This window comes from Scophthalmus maximus, chromosome 7, assembly GCF_022379125.1.
Source record: "Scophthalmus maximus strain ysfricsl-2021 chromosome 7, ASM2237912v1, whole genome shotgun sequence".
In the NCBI taxonomy this organism is placed as follows: Eukaryota; Metazoa; Chordata; class Actinopteri; order Pleuronectiformes; family Scophthalmidae; genus Scophthalmus; species Scophthalmus maximus.
The window spans coordinates 12113973-12133373 of NC_061521.1; the positions used below are offsets into that span (position 1 = coordinate 12113973).

The 19401-nt window shown below is 41.4% G+C and overlaps 2 protein-coding genes and 1 long non-coding RNA gene across 5 annotated transcripts in view; 1 reads left to right on the forward strand and 2 right to left on the reverse strand.

The window, feature by feature from the left end:
* The window catches only part of caprin1b (cell cycle associated protein 1b), a 64113-nt gene extending 44967 nt beyond the window's left edge, over positions 1 to 19146 (forward strand). Inside the window, exons 3-20 of one of the 3 annotated variants that reach the window (XM_047333596.1) lie at positions 5599 to 5767; positions 10912 to 11076; positions 11214 to 11276; positions 11387 to 11473; positions 11564 to 11802; positions 11897 to 11979; positions 13583 to 13822; positions 13926 to 13978; positions 14066 to 14149; positions 16143 to 16313; positions 16390 to 16498; positions 16590 to 16651; positions 16752 to 16844; positions 17122 to 17268; positions 17524 to 17677; positions 17826 to 18005; positions 18388 to 18494; positions 18597 to 19146. In XM_047333596.1, the coding sequence (XP_047189552.1) occupies positions 5599 to 5767; positions 10912 to 11076; positions 11214 to 11276; positions 11387 to 11473; positions 11564 to 11802; positions 11897 to 11979; positions 13583 to 13822; positions 13926 to 13978; positions 14066 to 14149; positions 16143 to 16313; positions 16390 to 16498; positions 16590 to 16651; positions 16752 to 16844; positions 17122 to 17268; positions 17524 to 17677; positions 17826 to 18005; positions 18388 to 18494; positions 18597 to 18683 (2293 nt within the window). In that variant the 3' untranslated portion in view covers positions 18684 to 19146. Of the gene's footprint in view, positions 1 to 5598; positions 5768 to 9721; positions 9880 to 10911; positions 11077 to 11213; positions 11277 to 11386; positions 11474 to 11563; positions 11803 to 11896; positions 11980 to 13582; positions 13823 to 13925; positions 13979 to 14065; positions 14150 to 16142; positions 16314 to 16389; positions 16499 to 16589; positions 16652 to 16751; positions 16845 to 17121; positions 17269 to 17523; positions 17678 to 17825; positions 18006 to 18387; positions 18495 to 18596 lie in introns of those variants that run through there. The other 2 variants (XM_047333597.1, XM_047333598.1) reach the window with 2 other exon arrangements.
* On the reverse strand, positions 504 to 4411 carry lmo2 (LIM domain only 2 (rhombotin-like 1)). Its single transcript, XM_035641515.2, has 3 exons — positions 3799 to 4411; positions 2599 to 2814; positions 504 to 1685 (listed from the first exon to the last, which is right to left on the reverse strand). Exons 1-3 carry the CDS (start codon positions 3837 to 3839, stop codon positions 1463 to 1465), a joined length of 480 nt encoding a protein of 159 aa, XP_035497408.1. The 5' UTR covers positions 3840 to 4411; the 3' UTR covers positions 504 to 1462.
* LOC118314822 lies at positions 10858 to 15252 on the reverse strand. Its single transcript, XR_004794726.2, has 2 exons — positions 14977 to 15252; positions 10858 to 11942 (listed from the first exon to the last, which is right to left on the reverse strand). It is a non-coding gene; the product is annotated as an uncharacterized LOC118314822 (long non-coding RNA).
* Positions 19147 to 19401: the final 255 nt, after the last annotated feature.

Consider the following 19401-nt stretch of genomic DNA (forward strand, 5'->3'; position numbering starts at 1 on the left):
TGACTGCATTTGAATTTAACATTTTAATGAGCGTTTGACCCCATTTTGTTTTTTTTCAAAGGCTTAAAAACACAATTAAAACGAGCACCGATTTGGTTTTCAGTCAAAGCAAATGGATTTATTATGCGTACTGACATAACTGAACCCACTCTAGTCATTTTTACATTATTGATATACTAAAATCTACTTTGTAAAATGTAATTTTGTGTTTGCTGTGGGATTGGGTAACAACATGTCAACATTTGTGACGAATCATGTTGATTACTTGAGCATTGCTCTTAGTGGACTAAGGAAATGTGTCCTTTGTTCATGCTCAGCGAAGAACGTTTTTATCCAAGGGTTGGCTCTGTAGTGTTCTTTATTAAGTCTGGTAAATATACATATAAAACCAACTTCAGTTCTGTTCATTTGTTAAGTACACTCCCTTATTATTATTTCTTTAAAAAAGTTCCGTATGTATATGTCCCTTAAATGTCTCTTTGACGCCCAGGAAGACACTTCAGTGTTTTCCTAAATTGTAGTTTATTTAATAAATTGACAAGTAAATATGTAAAAAGCCATGGGTGCATGTCCAGAGAGTTTTTAACAATTACAAAAGAGACACAGGAAACATGTCAAATGTCAATAAAATGAATATTGCATGTGTCCCCTCGATCACTAGAGGGCGTCACCAGTTCAACCTTGCAAAACAGTACAATCATTCTGATCTGGACTTTTCAAAATGAATATTTCATTCCATTAATAATGTAAAAATCTGGTAACGCTTTGTTTTACAGGTCTATAATTACCTTATAAAGAATAAAGTCTATGGTTTCTTTGGCAGGTTTCCACGAGAGAACAGTGTAGTATTATATTGATATAAAATAGATAAATTAGTATACTTTTAATTATTATTTCCAATTTACTGCCAATATAACACACTGTTTCAGTCAGTGCAACAGGTTAGCCAAATATATCTTATAATTGAACATACATAGAGAATTACATTTTATAACGGATCAATAGTTTTGGTTTCAATGAAGCATTTTTTTGTATTATATTTATTCTTATTTAGGCAATAATTGATACCAATTTAGTACGTTACTGAAATTCTCATTCTGTGTGTCTGGCCAGACTGAGGTGATGTGACAGTGCTTGACAGTGCAAGAAACTTCACAAAGAATTTTGCCTTTGTTCATTGCTTGATTTACAAAAGTCCAGTGTGTATTACAGACGATTATTATTGCATGTTTTATTTATTATTTTGCATTTAAGATGACGTTTTAGAAGACATATTCTCTGTTATTGCTGGTGCAATCTCCAGCAGGAAACAATGCAGAGATGTAGCCTCTCCTTTCTGAGATCAAATGATTCCATATGAATGTCAGATGCATGATAAAGCCTGCGCAGGCTACAAAAAGTGAATTCTTCCCTTTAAAGCCAGTGGGGAAAGGCAAAGCCACATGTTGAGCAAGAGACCCTCCTACACAATGCTATTGTTGAGTTTGGTCCACTCAAAGATGTCCTGCTCGCACACAATGTCTGAGTTGATGAGCAGGTAGCGGTCACCCACACAGAAGTGTTTCTGGCAGGCGGCACACTTGAAGCACTCCAGGTGGTAAACCTTGTCCCGCACGCGCATTGTCATTTCGAATGCTCGGATCCTCTTCTCACAGGAAGCACACAGACCGTCCTGACCGAAGAGCCTGAGACGAAGAGAGGATGTCACCATGTTACTGAGAGGAAGAGGAAAAAACATCCGCTCACCCGTAATAACATGAATCAGTCACAAGATCTCTAAGGTTTCAAATAAAATACTGGGGAGCTGAAATTCGGCAAAAGTGGTTCGAGGTATCTAATTGGTTATCCAACGAACAAACAAAACGCGCTCCTCAAATCAAATTACAGCATAACTCTTTCTTCTGAATCCCCACTGCTCATCTGCCATCTTCCAACTTAATACAAACTAAACATTTCCAACAAGAAGGAAAAAAACATCTAGATAAAAACTGTTTCTCCCTCTAAGTATGAAAAGTGCATTCACTTGTTAACCAGCTAACCCTGTGATAAACTGAAGTGTGTTAAAAGAATATATGCGAGAGATTATGATACTTTTTTTACACTTCTTCTACACTTCTTTCAAGGATAGGTCTGGCAATAGTCCCGATGTATTCATTGTCCACAAATCCCATCAAAAGACCAAAACCAAGAATGTGTTAGTCCGTCTATTCCAACTTCTCTACCCTTTCTGTGGCACCAATGGTTCCCAGTAAAGAAAGAGCAGTTTTTTTTATTAAAAACTGGTCAGAATCTTAAAGTTTCAAACAGGAGTAGATGATGGTTTTGTTGGGGACTATTTTCAGCTGCGGATTAATACACATTTGGTTCTCTACTGTGTTATTACTGCTGCAGGACAGTGTCACAATAAATATGCTATAGCTCTTGTCCACTCACCCTGTGCAACAAAGATGGACCATTGATTCTTTTTTTTTTTACTGTATTGCTCTGCTTATCCTTTGACATTCTGATGACGCTGGACAGTTAACCGATGTCTTGTGATGAAACAAATGGCTTAATTGAGTCATGATGTTACCACATTACACTGACCACCGGACCAACCTGAGGTAGTCTCTCCGGCATAGTTTTCTTCCGAGCTTGTAGTAGAGTCGACGGCCCACCTCCCCCAGCCGACAGCCACACAGGTCGCAGCTCAGACAGTCCTCATGCCAGTACTGCTCTATGGCCTTGAGGAAGAACCGGTCCCCGATGCTCTGCTGACACCCGCCGCATGTCAGCAGAGAGGGGGGCATCTGCAGGACCTCATCCACCGGCTCCCTACAGAGGAAAGACAAGTGGTTATTTAAATCAAATATTCCAGTAATTATTCCAAAAATTTTAATCACTCCATTAATTATTTGATGAATAAAATGTCAAAATAATGACATTATATTTAGCCCAGGATGACGTCACCATTCTGTTTGTTTCTTTCCAACCAACACTTTAAAAAATTTGACGTTGGCAATTCATCTCCTACTATGGTTGCCTATTGATTTTCTGACAGTCCGCTAGCCTGCTAACTGACACAATATTTGTGTTCTTACCCTGTTGATAGTTATTGAAAGAGTTCATATTTTGAGATCGTATACATTACAGAGAAATGACCCTGATTTCTATAATGATCCTGCAGTGACATTTGTTGGTCTTATTGTCCAGCTGGCCAGCTGTTTCCTGTAGACTGTCTGTCTATTTACGACTATTTCTCATATCTCACATATAGTGTTGCTGCACATATTTGTATGAAATGTGCTATGCAAATGTTGTTTTTTTTAATCTATGTATTTAACTATTTAGGATCTTACGTTACTAGAAAACAATTGTGATGTGATGCTGTCCACCTGAGGGAGCCATTGGATACTGTTTGATTTCCCGCAGCAGACGAGGCGTTAAGGCTTCTTAAACAAAGGAAGGTGACCCACATTATTAAATGTGACGCCTTCAACGTCATTGACCAATTAAGATGTAAAGTCATTTGGACTTGGACAACTCACCTTTAGCTCACTTCCCTGGCCTACACTAAACTTTTCCTTGCCAATAACATTTGTACTACACTTTTTTTAATAGATTTTTTTTAATACACCAATGAACAATCTCTCGTGTTTAATATTTCACGCCTGACGGCATGTGACCCCTGACCCTCATGCCACCGGCCATCTGCGGGTTCTTCCTACGCGGGACAGTCTGCTCGTCACATTGGTGCGTCCTTGAAGGACTGATGTTTAACAACACATCATTATTTCAGCTTACACCTCCGCTACTTACTCGTTGGCCTCCAGGGTTTTCCTCTCTATGGTGGATGCCATTCTGAAAATGCGATGTCCAGTCGGATCCGGATGAGTCTCGCGGGTCCGCAGTCAGCCCCGCGGGCAGACCGACGCCGCGACGCGCTGCACCTGCTCCCGGCGAGACGCGGTCTGTGGCCCGGCTGTGGGACGGACAGACTGTCGCGTCCAGGGGACAAATGGCCGCAAGACGAGAAAGGAAAATCGCTCGGAGCAGCTACGCGGCGATGGAGGACACTGTCATCATTTCCTGAGGCAGTTACCCGAGGTGGCACTTCGTGTCTCTCACATATATCATCCTGCGGCGGCTGCCCTCGCAGCGATGTCCGCGCTCGGTACAACCGAGCCGCCGTCGATGTGAGCAGGAGGTCGCCGGCGGGGGTCTCTGCGCGTCCCGTGCGTCCGGCCTGAGTGCGCGTTCCTGCGCACGAACTGTGCGGCGGCGGCGGCGGCATCGTGTTTAAATACGTCGGGCCCCCTCGCCCTCTGCTTTCGTTTCCCTCTTCCTGCTCACGACTCTGTGACAATGGGGGGAAACCGCTCTTAAAGCGACAGCTTTGCGCCGCGCAGTCTGCTGCGTCAGCCGCGGAGCCGCGCGCGTCGTGACTGAGACCAGCGAGTTCATTACGCGCTCCGCTTCACCACAGGGCCGATGGGACACGAGATAGGGAGAGGAATGATACAGATACACAGGCCCTGTGTTTTGACAAGTAACGATACTGCTCGCCTCATTGCTTACCTCAAGAAAAAGGCACATGGAATATGCTTACTGAGTATTTAGAAACCCTTTTTAAATATGAAGCCCGTTTAGAGGATTTATAAGTTGTATCTAGTGACTGATAGTTAATAAATCACTGAGTGTGTTATATTCGATCAGGCCATAAAACCATCAAACAAATAGGTTGACAGATTGTGAGAAATATCCTGTGAGACAGGTCATTGCTATAGTTGAATACACTGTACGTATACAAATGTGAGTTTATTCTACTTGATTTAATCCTACCTTCTAATTGGAGGGAAATACTGTATCTTACTCTAAACTACGTTTATTTGAAAGTTATTGTTGCTTGCTTTGATTTTATACAGGTTACAAGACACACAATTAATTTATAAAATATGATGTATTATTTTGTATTACATTGAGATTGAGAGATTGAGGTTAACTTTACTGTCCCCACAAGGTGGGAAATTTGTCCTGGGCACTTCACCCATGCTTGCAGCCATAAACGCCAGCATATACAACATAATACAAAAACAATACAACAAACAATGATATGACCCTAATGGTGGGTAATGCACAACATGGTGTCACGCAGTTCGTATGGTTACACATTTCTAAAAAGATAAATAAATAATGGCCCTGCATGGAGTTTGCAGGATTTACACAAGGTCACCATGTTCTGTTAAGAATGATAGTTGTAGTTAAACATTTCTGTTTCCCTCTGAGATGTAGGAGAAGCTCCTATTTGGCTTTTAACGGTTCTCGAGAAAATGCACTACCAAGCACTGATAAAATAATATAATACATATCGGATAAATTGAACAGTTTTTGATATATGATTGTTCTAGATTTTTTTCCCCTTGTGAGGATCGTATTCTTTACAGAGCTCTGGGATGACCAGATACGTCTTCTAAATTAGAAAATGGTAGAGAGAGAAGATGAATAATGTTATGAAAAATGCCAAAACAAGATCTTAGGTTGTGGGAGAAAAAGCATTGAGTGATATTTCTATATATCTGGTGTCCTCACACATGTCCTTTCCTTTTGAAACCAGAGCAGCCGTGGGCCCTTCTTCTTATCGGCTGCCAGTGCCCCAGGGCGGCCTGCAGGAGGGAGGGACGCAGACAGCAGTTGCACTGGGCAGGGAGATAAAGCAGGGCTCAAATCCAGCAGCCGGAGTCGGCTCCTCGGCCAGATGCAATGGAAGAAGATCGCAGGCAAACTAAATGTAGGTTGAAAGTCTCCCTGGGCGAGACAGTCGTTGGTCTGGATAGATACCAAGCTGAGAAGGACCAGGAGCGGGGTGAACATGGTACTATTTTGTACCAGCTACAAAGACAGCAGAGCACATTTACAGAGATACAACTCAAAATCCTTCAACTGAATAAAAAATGTCACTTAGTGCCTTTGTGCAACACAGTGCAAGTGGCTTTCTTAGGCTTGACTAAAAAGAATGCCACCCATTTGAACAATGACATCCCCTTTAACAAAACAATCTCCTCAAGGTCCACTCAGTAGCTTCTCTTGAGTTTTCCGTCAAATAACACTCTTCCACCACAGGTTTCCTGGTTTTCATGGAAATGTAGATGTTCGCAATTTCAATTTTTCGTGAGAAATTTAAGGACCTCATCTCTGTGTTGACTTAAAAACAGATTCAAAATCAATTCTTCACATTTCCACGGTCACTGTTCTGTAGCTTTTGATCATGTCACACAATCTTGCTCTGTCCCGACTTTCAAGCCAACATGGATGAGAAGTAAATGTGTTCACAAAAAAATGTAAATGTGAAAAAATCAATTTTACTATGACAAAATGTGTCTGCTGAGGAAGATTGTGTGACATGATCAAAAGCTACAGAAAGGTGTCTGAGAGGATGAGTATATTCAGAGTTTTAGAGTTTTTCTCAGCTGCTGTTGACAATATCAATAATACACTTTTAGACATAATGTTTTTAAAATGTGACTATAATCTCACATCACATACTGCTCTCCTACACTGCCTCTTTGTAAAACATCTATAGGCTTGCAAATCATTTTTTGTTTGAAATTAGCTCAACATATTGAATATAATTTCTTGTCATATATTAGCAGAAAAAGACAACAGAAAAAAAAAGTTTGTACAACCAGTATTTAATAATAATTTAATAATGGACCCAACCAAGGATCTGTACGGTTTGAGGAGTTTGATCAAAACTACCCAAGTTTAGCATAGATGAGAAACCATAGAAGAGAAAGTCAATACTGATATGGCCCAAGTCATCCACTACTTCCTGTAGATTTGACAGAAAAAGCCTAGAGGATGTGCAACTAGCCCACAGAGATGACGCTTTCTTGGGGGGGAGGTTGGTGCACACTGCTCTTCACTTCCTACCCTTCCTTGTATGATGGCACCCCATATGGCTTCACAGATAGACAAGTCGTCTCCAGATGGCTCCGCATGATAGGAGAAACAAGGCTTACAGCGCACCATAAACACTCGAGCAAGCGAGTTGTTGGTGAAAAACTCTTATGTGTCCTTATACTTCCCAAATGTCAGCAGATGTTTTACTTCAGACTTGACATTAAGGTATTGCCCCTCTTCAACAGAAATGCCCAGGGGTGAAAGGGTTATTACAAGCATTGTACATATTTAATCATTATGTTATGGGTGACATTCACCCCTGCCTATTAGTTGGACAGCAAACAGTTAAGAATGTAGACAACCTTTTGGGAAGTGGTGTCACTCATGCACAGCTTCCTGTTTTGCCTGTTTGGTACTGAGAGCATTATGGAGTTGAAAGCTGAGTGGAATTTTAGTGCAGCCGGAATTAGTGTTACCACAAAGAAAAATGTTAAATTCTATTACACAGCTACTGCTCCGTCCTGTCATCATTCACCAAATAATGAGAATATCACAAGTTACAAGTGCCTCTACTAAACAGCAAAGTATAGATGTGCTGTTGTTAAATCATTAGAGGTTTCCCAGTAAACAGATCATGTATAATTACATAGTGAAACAAAGATGGTGATCCTCAGGCCATATCATGGAGTTTAGACACAGGCTTGTGGGCCCATTTCCTGATATAACGGAACTCTGGACATAGTGTTGGCTCTGTGATAGGACAAACTCTGGAACAGCAACAGCACAACAGACCCCTTCCGTTCTAATGTGAAGTGAAGTGATAATTGTTTCAAAGCCTCCTGAAATGTCTCACGGCTACAAAGGTAGGAATATTTCATTGTTCAATGTTACCACATGGGGCTAAACGGAAGAGCCGGGAGGTTGATTTTAAGCTTGCCATTGTCAAGGTGTAAAGGTCAGAGGTCAAATGGGGGACCACCCTGGAACTTCTGCGGAGAATGGCCGTAGAGAGTGGCTGGCGTTCAGTGTTGTTGTTTAGTTGAAATACCGCCGGCTGCGGAAATGAGTCACTTGTTGAAAGGGAGATTCACTTGCACTCGGGATCCTCCCATAATCAGTATTAACCCCAAAAAAACACTTTCAGTGGAACAGTGCAATCAAAAACCTCTCCAGCCATGATAACTGCTTCCTGTATTTGTCTAAACAAAAGGAGGCTGGTTTCACATTCTTTTCAGAGTAATGGTCGGTCAACCTCCCTTTACATGCTGCTATAACCTGTGGTCAAAAGTGAACTAAAACATTGAACACGTAAAAACTGTGTTATTTGAAAAAGTTTAATCCCCAAATTAATAGAGTCATATTGCTATATTTATCTAATGTTCTAATTGTAAATTTGTAAGTTACATTATTGTAAAGATATGCCAAGTCTACATAGTTTAGAACTGGTGAAGGCCTGTACTTCAACTACAGTTTTTCTTTGTAGTGTTTTGTTGTTGAGCATACTTCTGATCTTTACTGCCACCTGCTGATGTAAGTTACAAAAACAACACTGATAGCAGCATTAGCAGCATGATCTCTGCAGCCAGTTTTGTTTTTGCATTTCCGAAACTCAGTTTAGTGGAGTGCCTACAAGCTCCTATTGTTATTTTAAAACAATTATTTGATGAATTCTCATAACGGGAAAGATTGGAATGGCATCTATAAATTGACATTATTTTCTAGTAGAAAAAGTGAAAGTGTACTGCTCAGTTCCTCAGATTTGTAGTCAGGTCAAGAGAAATTGCCTGAGACCCAGTTGGGTTTATTTTTGTAAAACTGACAGATGGAAGAATACTTTGAGAGCTATGTCTGTACAACAGTAAATCATTTCATACTCATATTAACATAAGTAAAGGTTCAGAATAGATTACCCTTTATAACTTTGAATTTCTTGCCCGCTCAGCTGTTTCTCAAAATTGCATCATTGCTTTCCATAAAGAATTTACAATTCAGGCTGATGAAATATATATAATATAATATGGGGATTCAAACTGCCAACTTTCTCTCACAGCGGTCTTTATCTTGACAGAATTGCATTTCTCCAGAAGGGGAATATCACATCTGCTACACAGAGCACTATGGAGGGGTTAAATAATGCTCCTATTAACAAAGTGGTTAACTTGTTGTTTTGCAACCTTGCAATAAAACGTTTTACTAAAGTTAACGTGCCCAAATACGCTCTGTCAATGTAGGTAGTGGATGCCAGACTTTGCTCTAATAAAAAAAAAAATCTCACAACAGCAAAAACATCTTAAAATGATCTTTAAGACAAAATAGTGGAATAGTGGCATTGATATCACAATGCTGATTCACACAGCAATGGTTTCTGGAACTAGTTGTAGTAACATGAGTTGATATTGTTAACTTTTTCTCATTTGTTTGTTGTTATTAGTTTGTTTGTGCTTTCTTTCACACTACCCCGGCTCTGAAGGTGTATATGTTAAAAAACTATTGTGATGACTGATGTGAACCAACTCATGGCAGAGCCTGCAGCAGAAAGTCACTGTATATATATCAGGCACAGAGAGACTGGGAAAGAAAAACCTAGTCAAAGCTAATGATTGTGCAGATTTTCTGCCAAGAGGCTGTAGACTATTTCGCCTAACCACAAGTGCCGACTTTATAATAGTTAATTGCGGCAACGTTGATAACCGATTCAACAGTTGAATTGAAATGTTTGTGTTTTACATGGCAATATTGTTCTTGATAAAAAACTATGCGTTTTCCACAGTTTGATTTGTATTCTATGTAGTCAGGCATGTCGTGGACAGCTAAAAACGGACCTCCGCCTTTATAAAGAGTTCCTCCGTCTTTCGAACCGTCTCAGTTGTCGGTGAGGCCGGCGGGGCGGATCCCACACCAGAGTGAAAGAGAGACATAAAGCAACACAACAATAATAACAACTCGGCCGTCTCGTACATTTCGCTAGCAAGCTCCCCAGTGGATATATAAAATATCAAGGTGGGTGAATCGGGAGTCGCGCCGCCGAGGGGAGCTCGGCTCCCGGCCGGCGGTCGGCTAGCGCGCCTCGCTGCGCGGAGCTAGCAGCATGAGGATGCTAAGGCAGCGGGGTGTGCTAGCGGACAGGGCCGTGGACTGAGCACCGGGAGCTCGCCGCTCCTCCGGGGCAGCACCGGGACACGGAGCCGCCCGGCGGGCACACGGCTCTGTTGGAGAGGGAGCATCTATTGATAAACCGATCAGACAGAGTTAAATGTCCTCCCGCCAGTTCACACTGTTTAGATCGTGTTGGGCAGTTCAGGATGAACCGCTTGGGCAATAGTCTGTCTGGTGTCTTTAATGATCGAGAGTAGTATATATATATATATATATATATATATACACCTTACCCTAATATGTCGTTTATACATGGATCACACTGACACCGTAGTGTGTCTGGACTGCGACCCAGTCACACCTGTCATTGGTCTCATCATATTACTATCATGTTTTAATTTTTGACAATACACAGGTGACCTGTCTGTGACATCTGCTGCAACTGTTCATGTATTTTAAAGCTGCAACAAACGGATCATCTTTGTCACTGATTAATCTGCTGATGACTCTGTGGATTAGTTCCAGGAGAACAGAGTGGTGTCAATTGTTTTATAACATACTATAAAAATAAATAAATAAAGAAACTCAGTTAAATGCAATGTAAGACCAAGAAAAGCAGCGACTTGCCACATTTACTAAACCATCGGCATTTTTTGGAATTAGCTGTCATCTTGAAGAGCGTCTGATTGATTTTCTCGATCATTATTATCCACTGTATCGTGTAATCTGGATTCTCTGGTGGAGCTGACACAACTGCTTTAAATAATCAGCCGGAGAATATCTGCAGGTTTGCCAAGGCCTCTCTGAAAGTATCTGGAGAATGTGATCAATGCATCATATGAGTGATTCATCTGGGAAAACAATAGGCAGAATACGAAGATGTAAAGTTCCTCTTTATTGCAGTCTAAACATATCCTTTCATACTTCACATTCTAGATGCCCTCAGCGATGAATGCAAACAGAGCAGTGCAGTCTGCCAGCCCAGATGTGGGATCCGCTCCAGGGTTTATGGGCAATTTTCAACTTGGTGGACAGTCAGAAGTCCTGAAGCAAGTGCTGTGTGTCATCGACAAGAAGGTCCGCAACATGGAGAAGAAAAAAGTAAGGAACCTTTGACAGCCATTTCTTCCAGATCTTCTACATAGCTACATGTACTATAGCTACATCTCTTACTCAGAGGCAGCAAGATTTTCTCCCCTCAATGTGTTGAATGTATTGTTTTGATTGGTCTTCCACAGGGCAAACTGGACGATTATCAAGTCAGGAAGGATAAAGGGGAGCGACTCAATCAGGACCAGCTGGTGGGTACACTGAAGCCTGCATCTGTCTGTAAATAAACACACAGTCCTGTCAATTTTAAATATTTTACAACCTAGCAATGTGTAAAATGTCTACTTCTTCATTTATTTAGGAGGCGCTCTCCAAATTCCAGGAGATCACGTATAACTTGGAATTCGCCCGAGAGTTGCAGAAGACTCTCATTGCCCTGGGACAAGACGTAAGGCTGACTGTGGTTTTCTTATAATGTTCCCTCAGAGTGGCCTTTGTTCTGAAGCAGCTAAACGTGACTTGTGTATGTGGTCATTAGATCCAGAAGGTGGTGAAGAAGTCTGCACGACGGGAGCAGCTGCAGCGCGAGGAGGCAGAGCAGAGGAGACTGAAGACGGTTCTGGAGCTGCAGTTCATCCTGGACCGACTGGGAGACGAGACTGTGCGACAGGACCTGAAGCAGGGAGTGGGTGGATCACCACTGCTGACGGATGCAGACCTCGCAGCTTTTGACGAGTTTTACAAATTAGTGGGGCCAGACCGTGATCAAAATGTCAGGTCAGTCTAAGGCATTAATATCTGGCTCAATGTGAGTTGCAAAAGACTTTCCTTAAACCAAGATGATCCATGCAACTTATCTTTACACCCACAGGTTGGTCGACCAGTACGAAGAAGCATCTGTGCACCTCTGGGATCTGCTGGAGGGAAGGGACAAGGCTGTGGTTGGAACAACATGTAAGTCAAATGTTTCAAGCAGTAGTTTTGTGTTTGTATATGTATATATATTTATACACAAGTATATACTTTTAGTGACTATCTTGCTTTGCCTAATTATTCTCAGTTATAAGCTTAACAAGATTCCTCAATAATCTGATTTGTCACTTAACAAAAAATTTTACTATTTTGATTATCAGCTCACCATATAGGTCAAGTTATTCAGAAAGGGGTTTCAAAAAATAACTGGTTACTACTTTTCTTGTCGGTAAGCTTGGGGTTTTGGAGTATAGGAAGGACAAAACACTAACCAAAAATGTACTGGTTTTTTTGCTATTTAATGGCAAAATAAAATATTTTTTAATTGCACCCCTACTCAACTTTATAGCAAAATCAAGATTAAATGAATGGAAAGTCCTAATTCAGCACAAACTGTTCAGCTGCTGGTGAAAACTGTTGGCAGATCATTTTATCACATGGTGCAGTTATCAAAGAGCTCATTATCAAAAGTCGACCATAAGTAATTTGTCACATACTTTTGATTGGTCCCAAGGCAGGGGAGCTGGAGATGACAAAAGCTCAATACAATATTTTCTTCATATGGCACTGTAGGCTATGAACTAGTCTCAATGTGGAATGCGCATTGTGTTTTGTTAATGCAGCGTGTGTGCAGGACTGTGATGTGAATAATCAGGGCTCGGGCATATTGGTGTATTGCATTCTCAGCGGTCTGGCCGCGGGGAAACGCACTGCTGCATTCTGCTCGGGGGCTGAGCGCTTCGGGCTTATCCTGACTCAGCAGCGGGGCAGGGTGCCAGTGGCCCTGTCGCCTGTGGTTCCACTGGTCAGATCTCAGGAGTCATATTAGGACACTGGTGACCCAGTTAAGTGTGGTGACACAAGCCAACCTCTTCACCTCAGTAAGGAGGCCTCACTTGGTGACTCAGGGTGATATTTATTCGGGCAGCAGCAGACTCGTTGGCACGTGGCAGTGAAGGAAATAACATTGACCTGTCTTGCCTGGAGAGTCAAAAGTGGAAAAGCTGGAGCCAGTTCAAGGGCTTTTCTAATGTTTTCTATTAAAAACAAGTCCTGCTGGTTATGGAAGCATATTTTTAATCGAACCAGTCACAAGATAAAGGCAGTACGCAATTACACACACACACATACACACATTATACATGAGGAATACTAATCTATATAATTTATGATAACAGTCACAGGAAACTTGTATCTACATTGAGTTCTATTACTTTTAATATTTTTAACTACATTTTGTGATGTTTACATACTTTTTCAATGCAGGGCTTTCACTTGTAACAGAGTACTATGCAGCGTAGTATTAGTTCTTTCATTTAAGTAAAGGATGTGATTATTTTTGCAATTTGTACCTGAACTGTATATGGTCTCAAAGTAAAAAAAAATTATAACTGTCATCCCAGTCACTGGTTGAATATTTATTTGTGAAAGTACAAATCTATTTTGCAAGCAGAATCATGAAATCTTTGTACAGCAGCTAAACACATTACTAAACCATGATTGAAAATATTAGCTTGATAAATGTGACACGGTAAATTATGTGAGTGGATTTGTGCTTTCACTATTTATGTTTTTCCTCTACCAGACAAGGCACTGAAAGAGACTTTGGACCAGGTTCTGCTGAGCAGTTACTTTGACAGGTCTCAGTCTCATCAAAATGGAGTGTGTGAGGAGGAAGAAGAGGAAGAGCCAGAGGCAGCGGTGGCGGCGGCGGCAGCAGCAGCAGCAGCAGCAGCAGCAGCAGCATCAGCAACAGAAGCAGCAACAGAAGCAGCAGCAATAGCTGCTGAATCGTCAGAAGCAGAAGAGCAGACTGTTGATCCAGGTCCTAAGCCTTCTCTTGAGTCATTCTTCACCAAATAAACCTAATTTAATCAAGTCCTAAAGAGATTGGCATCTCATTCTCAAAATTGTTGTTCTCTTTACAGAAACTGAAATAATTGAGGAGTTTATTGAGCCCATTGCAGTTGAAACAACAGAGGTGAGAATAATGTTCCTTTCACCAGTGAAGTCTTGAGCATAATTGTGGGTTTTCTGCTGATGTGCTTTTTTTTTTCTCTCCCTTCAGTTTGTAAATAGACAGTTCATTCCAGACGGCACATACAGTGGAAGTGAGAAGGAGCAGGGAGATGAGTGGACCACGGAAACAGAGGTATGCTGCAAGGTTGTTGTTTTTCTGGGACTGAACTTTTACATCTTTTTTTCATGTGTTGCTAATTATTTGCTCACTTCACATATATATATATATATATATATATACTTCAACATGGCCACTGGCCTTCCAACTATTGGGACAACCCACCCCTCCTTAATCACAGCTGCAGGTTATTTTGAGTCAAGCTGATAATGCGACTGTGTGAAATATTTTTACTAATGTAAGTGCAGCCACTAAATGGCATCATGTGTCGTTCAACAACAAGCGCTAAAATACTTTTATGGTTGGACTTTGTACCAGAAAGACATGTATTACTGAGTTGCTCCATCATGTGGCGCTTGACGACTGCATTTTCTTCTCTTCATGTTCAAACTGTTACTCAGGTTCGATTTGTCAGTGCATCATATTAGACTGATTGAAGGATCATGTTTCTCAGCATTTTGCCTTTGGGAGGAACCATAGAGATGCAAAGAGTATAAGTATGTGTCAGTTTATTTGGTCGACAATTTTCTGGAATCTTGGGGACATTCGGATCACATGATTATCACATGAGTGTGATGGCAGCAGGCAGCCACATGGTCAGAAAGCTGATGGGGCCATGGTGTCCAATGTCTTTTATACTGAATGACCACTGACTTCTTCATGGATGCTCACACTGGAGCCTGTAACTATCACTTCATTTTTGTTAATTTACTTATACTGACTCAATAGTGTCAACATAGTTGTTTTCTGTTGTACATTGTCATTTGTCATTAACATCTCATTCATGGCTGCCAAAAACATACAACATTAAAAGTGAGTGTGAGGGATGATGTTACACTCACCTTTTACTCTCCAAACAGCCTCAGTTTATCGTGGTACTGATTCCACAAGATGTTGGAAATATTCCTTTGGGATTCTGCTCCATGTTGAAATTTTCTAGAGTTTAGACTGTTAATCTTGATGCAGTCCATCACAGTTTCTACATATGTGTCTGTCAGAATCCAAACAAGAAGGAGAGAGTGAGAGAAGATCCCACACATCTGAGAGGATTCACCACCACCCATATGCAATGAGATCCCAGATCACAGCAGTGTGTGTGCCTTTGATCCTTGCATCAACGGGGATTGTGTGACAGGATCACAATGAACAATTATCAAGAGTTGGAATGAACATTCAAACAGTTATGAGAGATATGCTGTTGTAGCATAAACAACATGCATCTATCAAGTAAATACACACACCTGCAGCTAGCACAACACTAACATAACTCAGAAATACTATTACAGGCCAGCAGTCAGCTTTGAATCACATCAGTTAAACAGATAGATACAACTCTGCACACCTACACCCTCATCTACTGCCCAGTAGAAACACTAACAGAGTCAGTGTGCATAGAGGTGTGGCCTGTTTTACACTCCCACTCTTCCACAGAACAGAGGTTTTCTACTGGATCAGATCTGGTGACTAGAGAAGCCGTGCTAAAGTTCACTGAAGGCACTGTCATGTTCAAAAAAATAGTCTGAGACAACTTTTAATTTCTGACATGGTGCACCATCATGCTTTAAGTAGGCATTAGAAGATGGACATAAACAGATGCACATGGTCAGCTCAGTTAGGCTTTTGCATTTATATCGTTATTATTTAGTATTTAGGGACCAACGACTGCCAAGAAAACATTTCTTACGCCTGGACTGGTGACACAAGGCTGGATGAGTCCATGGACTTATTACTCAACCATCTGCAGCCTCAGCAGAAATACATATGCATCAGACCAGGCCACGTTTTTCTTCAGTCTTCAACTGTCCAAGTTTTGGTGAATCTGTCCACTGCAGCCTCAGATTTCTCTTTGACATGAACATTAACTGAAGCTCCTGACCAATATCTGCATGATTGTATGTATTGCACTCCTATCACATGAATGTTTGGATGGAGCACATACAAAACAAAGTCGTTAAAACAACTTCTACACTGCCATCATTCACCTGTTCTGTCTGTCTTGCCCTCTCAGGCTGTTGATGCCATGCAGCAGCAGCCTGTGCAGCCTGCGACTTCCCCTGTTGCCTTGGAGACCCACCCCATGAACTTAGCATCTCCTGTGCCTCCTGCCGACCCCTTGGTTAGGAAGCAGGTGGTGCAGGACTTAATGGCACAGCTGCAGGGAACGTACAACTTCATGCAGGTGGGGATTCAGATCTAGGGATCACTGTTCACTGTAGATGTTTTAGTATGATGCTGATTCAGATCTCTGTTCTCAGGACTCCATGCTGGATTTTGATGGACAGCCGGTCGACCCCGCCATTGTATCGGCACAGCCCATGAAACCTGCTCAGAACATAGACTTAACACAGATGGTGTGTCCTCCCGGTGGGTTTGACCAGGAGAAAGTTATGTAATTTTTTGAGGTCTTACAGTGGTAGTTCTTGTTGATTAAAGTGCAATTCTTAAATCTTCTTAGTTCACCCAGAGTCCCGGCTATCGCAACCCAACACAGTTCCTGTCCAACCTGAGCCCACGCAAGTAAGTAACCAAACATGAAAAGACACTATTGACAGGGTACACACCAGTAAGAAATCTTATAATGGAGAATGTTGTATTTTTCTTCTCTCCTTATTTACAGGTCCCCGTCGTCTCCCCAACACCGCCCCCCATGTATCAGACCTCGCACACGCCAGATCCTCGACCTCCAACAGAATCTATCGATCCCATCCAGGTAAACCAGGCCCTGCTATTCTTTTTTAACATTCAGCTTTTGAAACAACATTTTTGAACAATACTGATATTAACAATCAACAGTCACAACCAGTGTTACTTGAAATTTAGTATGGTGAAAGTTGAGAAAAGGGGGAAATGCATATATGCTGTCATAATGTGTTATAACTTTGTACTTTTATTTCCTGCAATCATTTTTTTTAAATATTTGGAACTTTTAATACAACTCTGCAACTCTCTCAGTCTAGCAGCTTACATCGTCTCTTCCTCTTCCACAGACCTCGATGTCCTTGTCATCCGATCAGCCTCCCCCCTCTACAGCTCTCCCCCCTGCCTCTCAGACGCAGGTGTTCCAGCCCGTTTCCAAAACTCCTCACAGCAGTGGCATCAACGTCAACGCAGCACCATTCCAGTCCATGCAGACAGTAAGACTGCGACGACACTGTTCATTTAAACCTACTGAAAAGTTACCAAACTTCCAAAATGACTTGATGACCACCACAATGACCATTTTCGCTACATATACACGTTGAGTCCTTAAGTGCCCTCTCGTCGTTTTTGCTTTGTAGTCATGCATCTATGTCCAGGAAATAGTGAGCAATGTACTTTTCTCTTAATGAGCCTGTGACCTTTTCTCCGGGTTTTGGCTTCACCACAATGTGGCCCTTGTTTACCCTCAGGTGTTCAACCTCAATGCCCCGGTCCCACCAGCTAATGAGACAGAGGCTTTGAACCAGGCCAGCCAATACCAGAACAGCTACACCCAGGCCTTCGGTAGCCAGTCACCGCATCCTGTGGAGCAGACGGACATGCAGGCAGAACAACTGCAGACAGGTGGGTAGATTTTCCCTGTATTGTTTTTTTTATTAACTTACTGGATTGATTGTACCTCATTTGTCTTCCTGGTATGACATTCCAGTTAAATATTTATTTAAATACCATGTGTTCCATTTTAACTAGAGATTGATCCCATGTTTTCTAGTAGTTGGTGCTTTCCATTCCCAAGACCAGTCAGGAGGCCATCCGCAGCCTCCCCAGCAGGGCCCGGGCTTCGGCAGGCAGGGTCAGTCCTTCTACAACAGCAGAGGCATGTCTCGTGGTGGCCCCCGGAACGCCAGGGGCATGATCAACGGCTACAGAGGCTCATCAAACGGATTCAGAGGTAAAATCAGAATCTGCAGCCACAAGTTGATCAATCATAAAATAATTATGTCACAATGCTCACTTCATCTATGTTATAGAGTTATTGCTTTTTTTAAGTTTCAGTCAAGGCCTTTCACAGAAAAAGTCATCTGGGATGTTTTTTTCTTAGTTGCTTTTTTGTTATTATGAATTGCCTCATTGGCTGGATCAATGGACATTTCACGTGCTTATTTTTTATATAATGTACAGTAAGACTACATTAATGAGAAGAACAACCTGGTAACATAACTGTCAAGATTTTTATGCTTAAGTGTCATCTGTAAAAATTGCCATTGTCTGAAAGGGGCTTATGATAAATCTCTGCAGGGGCATTGTAAAATAGAAGTCTTGTTTTTATCCAGGTGGTTATGAAGGTTATCGTCCACCTTTCAACAACACTCCAAACTCTGGTTATGGACAGACCCAGTTCAACACACCTCGTGATTACTCGAATGGGAATTATCAGAGAGTAAGAGAGCAGCATTCGACTTCCCAGTGGCTTTGTTAATTTGACCTTTGCTGTCTGTTTGAGTAGTTTTCTAAAATGTGTTTTCTCCCCCTGTTGCAACAGGATGGTTACCAGCAGAATTACAAGCGCGGAGCTGGTCAGGGGCCCCGGGGAGTGTCGAGAGGCAGCACTCAGGCAATGCGATCCTGAAAAAGGCCTTTCATAATGACTGTGACTGATTAAAATTTCACCACACAGAAAATTCAGAATTCAAGAATGCATTTGCCCCAGCTCACTCATGTTCTCTTTGTTTTTTCTTCATCAGTGGTATTTTTCCTGTTTCTTCAATCAAAGTAATGCCTGCTTTGATATTTGGAAATATTAAAATCATTTAAAGTCTAAAACACAAGGTAAGCTGTAAATCCAATCATCGATTTACACATGCCATGTGTTACAATATTCCTGTAAACTTGAAAGATTTCATAAGTTATTTTTTTGTATAAAAAATGCACCTGCCACTGCTGGTCCAATCCTTGGGAGTTTATTCCCTTTCTCAGTTCTTTTCTGTCATTTTGATTCAAAAAAAGAAAAGCGTTTTATGTTCAATGAGCTCCCGTTTTCTTGTTTGTAAATTGATGTTGCTTCAACAGTTTCAATAAAGTTGTGTTGCATATCCATGGTTCAGCTTTTGAGTTTTTGCTGTGTAGTTAAGACATGTCGCTCAAAATATGTCAACTATTAAATGCTGCAGTTTTTATTTACAATTACAATTTGGGGTTATTTTTTTCAATATCTATTTAGTTGTAGTGTAGTCTTAGATTCGCGCAGAGTTAGTAACTGTATACTGCCTTCATTTTTATAAACTTATGGTTTGACCTGAGGTTGTCACATAGCCTTGATCACAGATTAGAAAAAAATAGGAATGTTA

Bases quoted from the DNA above. Each gene is read 5' to 3' on its own strand.
- lmo2 (XM_035641515.2), bottom strand. From the start codon at position 3,839: ATGGCATCCACCATAGAGAGGAAAACCCTGGAGGCCAACGA. The intron at 2,815-3,798 runs GTAAGTAGCGGA...TTTCCTCTGTAG, and splicing joins AAAACCCTGGAGGCCAACGA to GGAGCCGGTGGATGAGGTCC. The intron at 1,686-2,598 runs GTTGGTCCGGTG...TCTTCGTCTCAG, and splicing joins TGCCGGAGAGACTACCTCAG to GCTCTTCGGTCAGGACGGTC.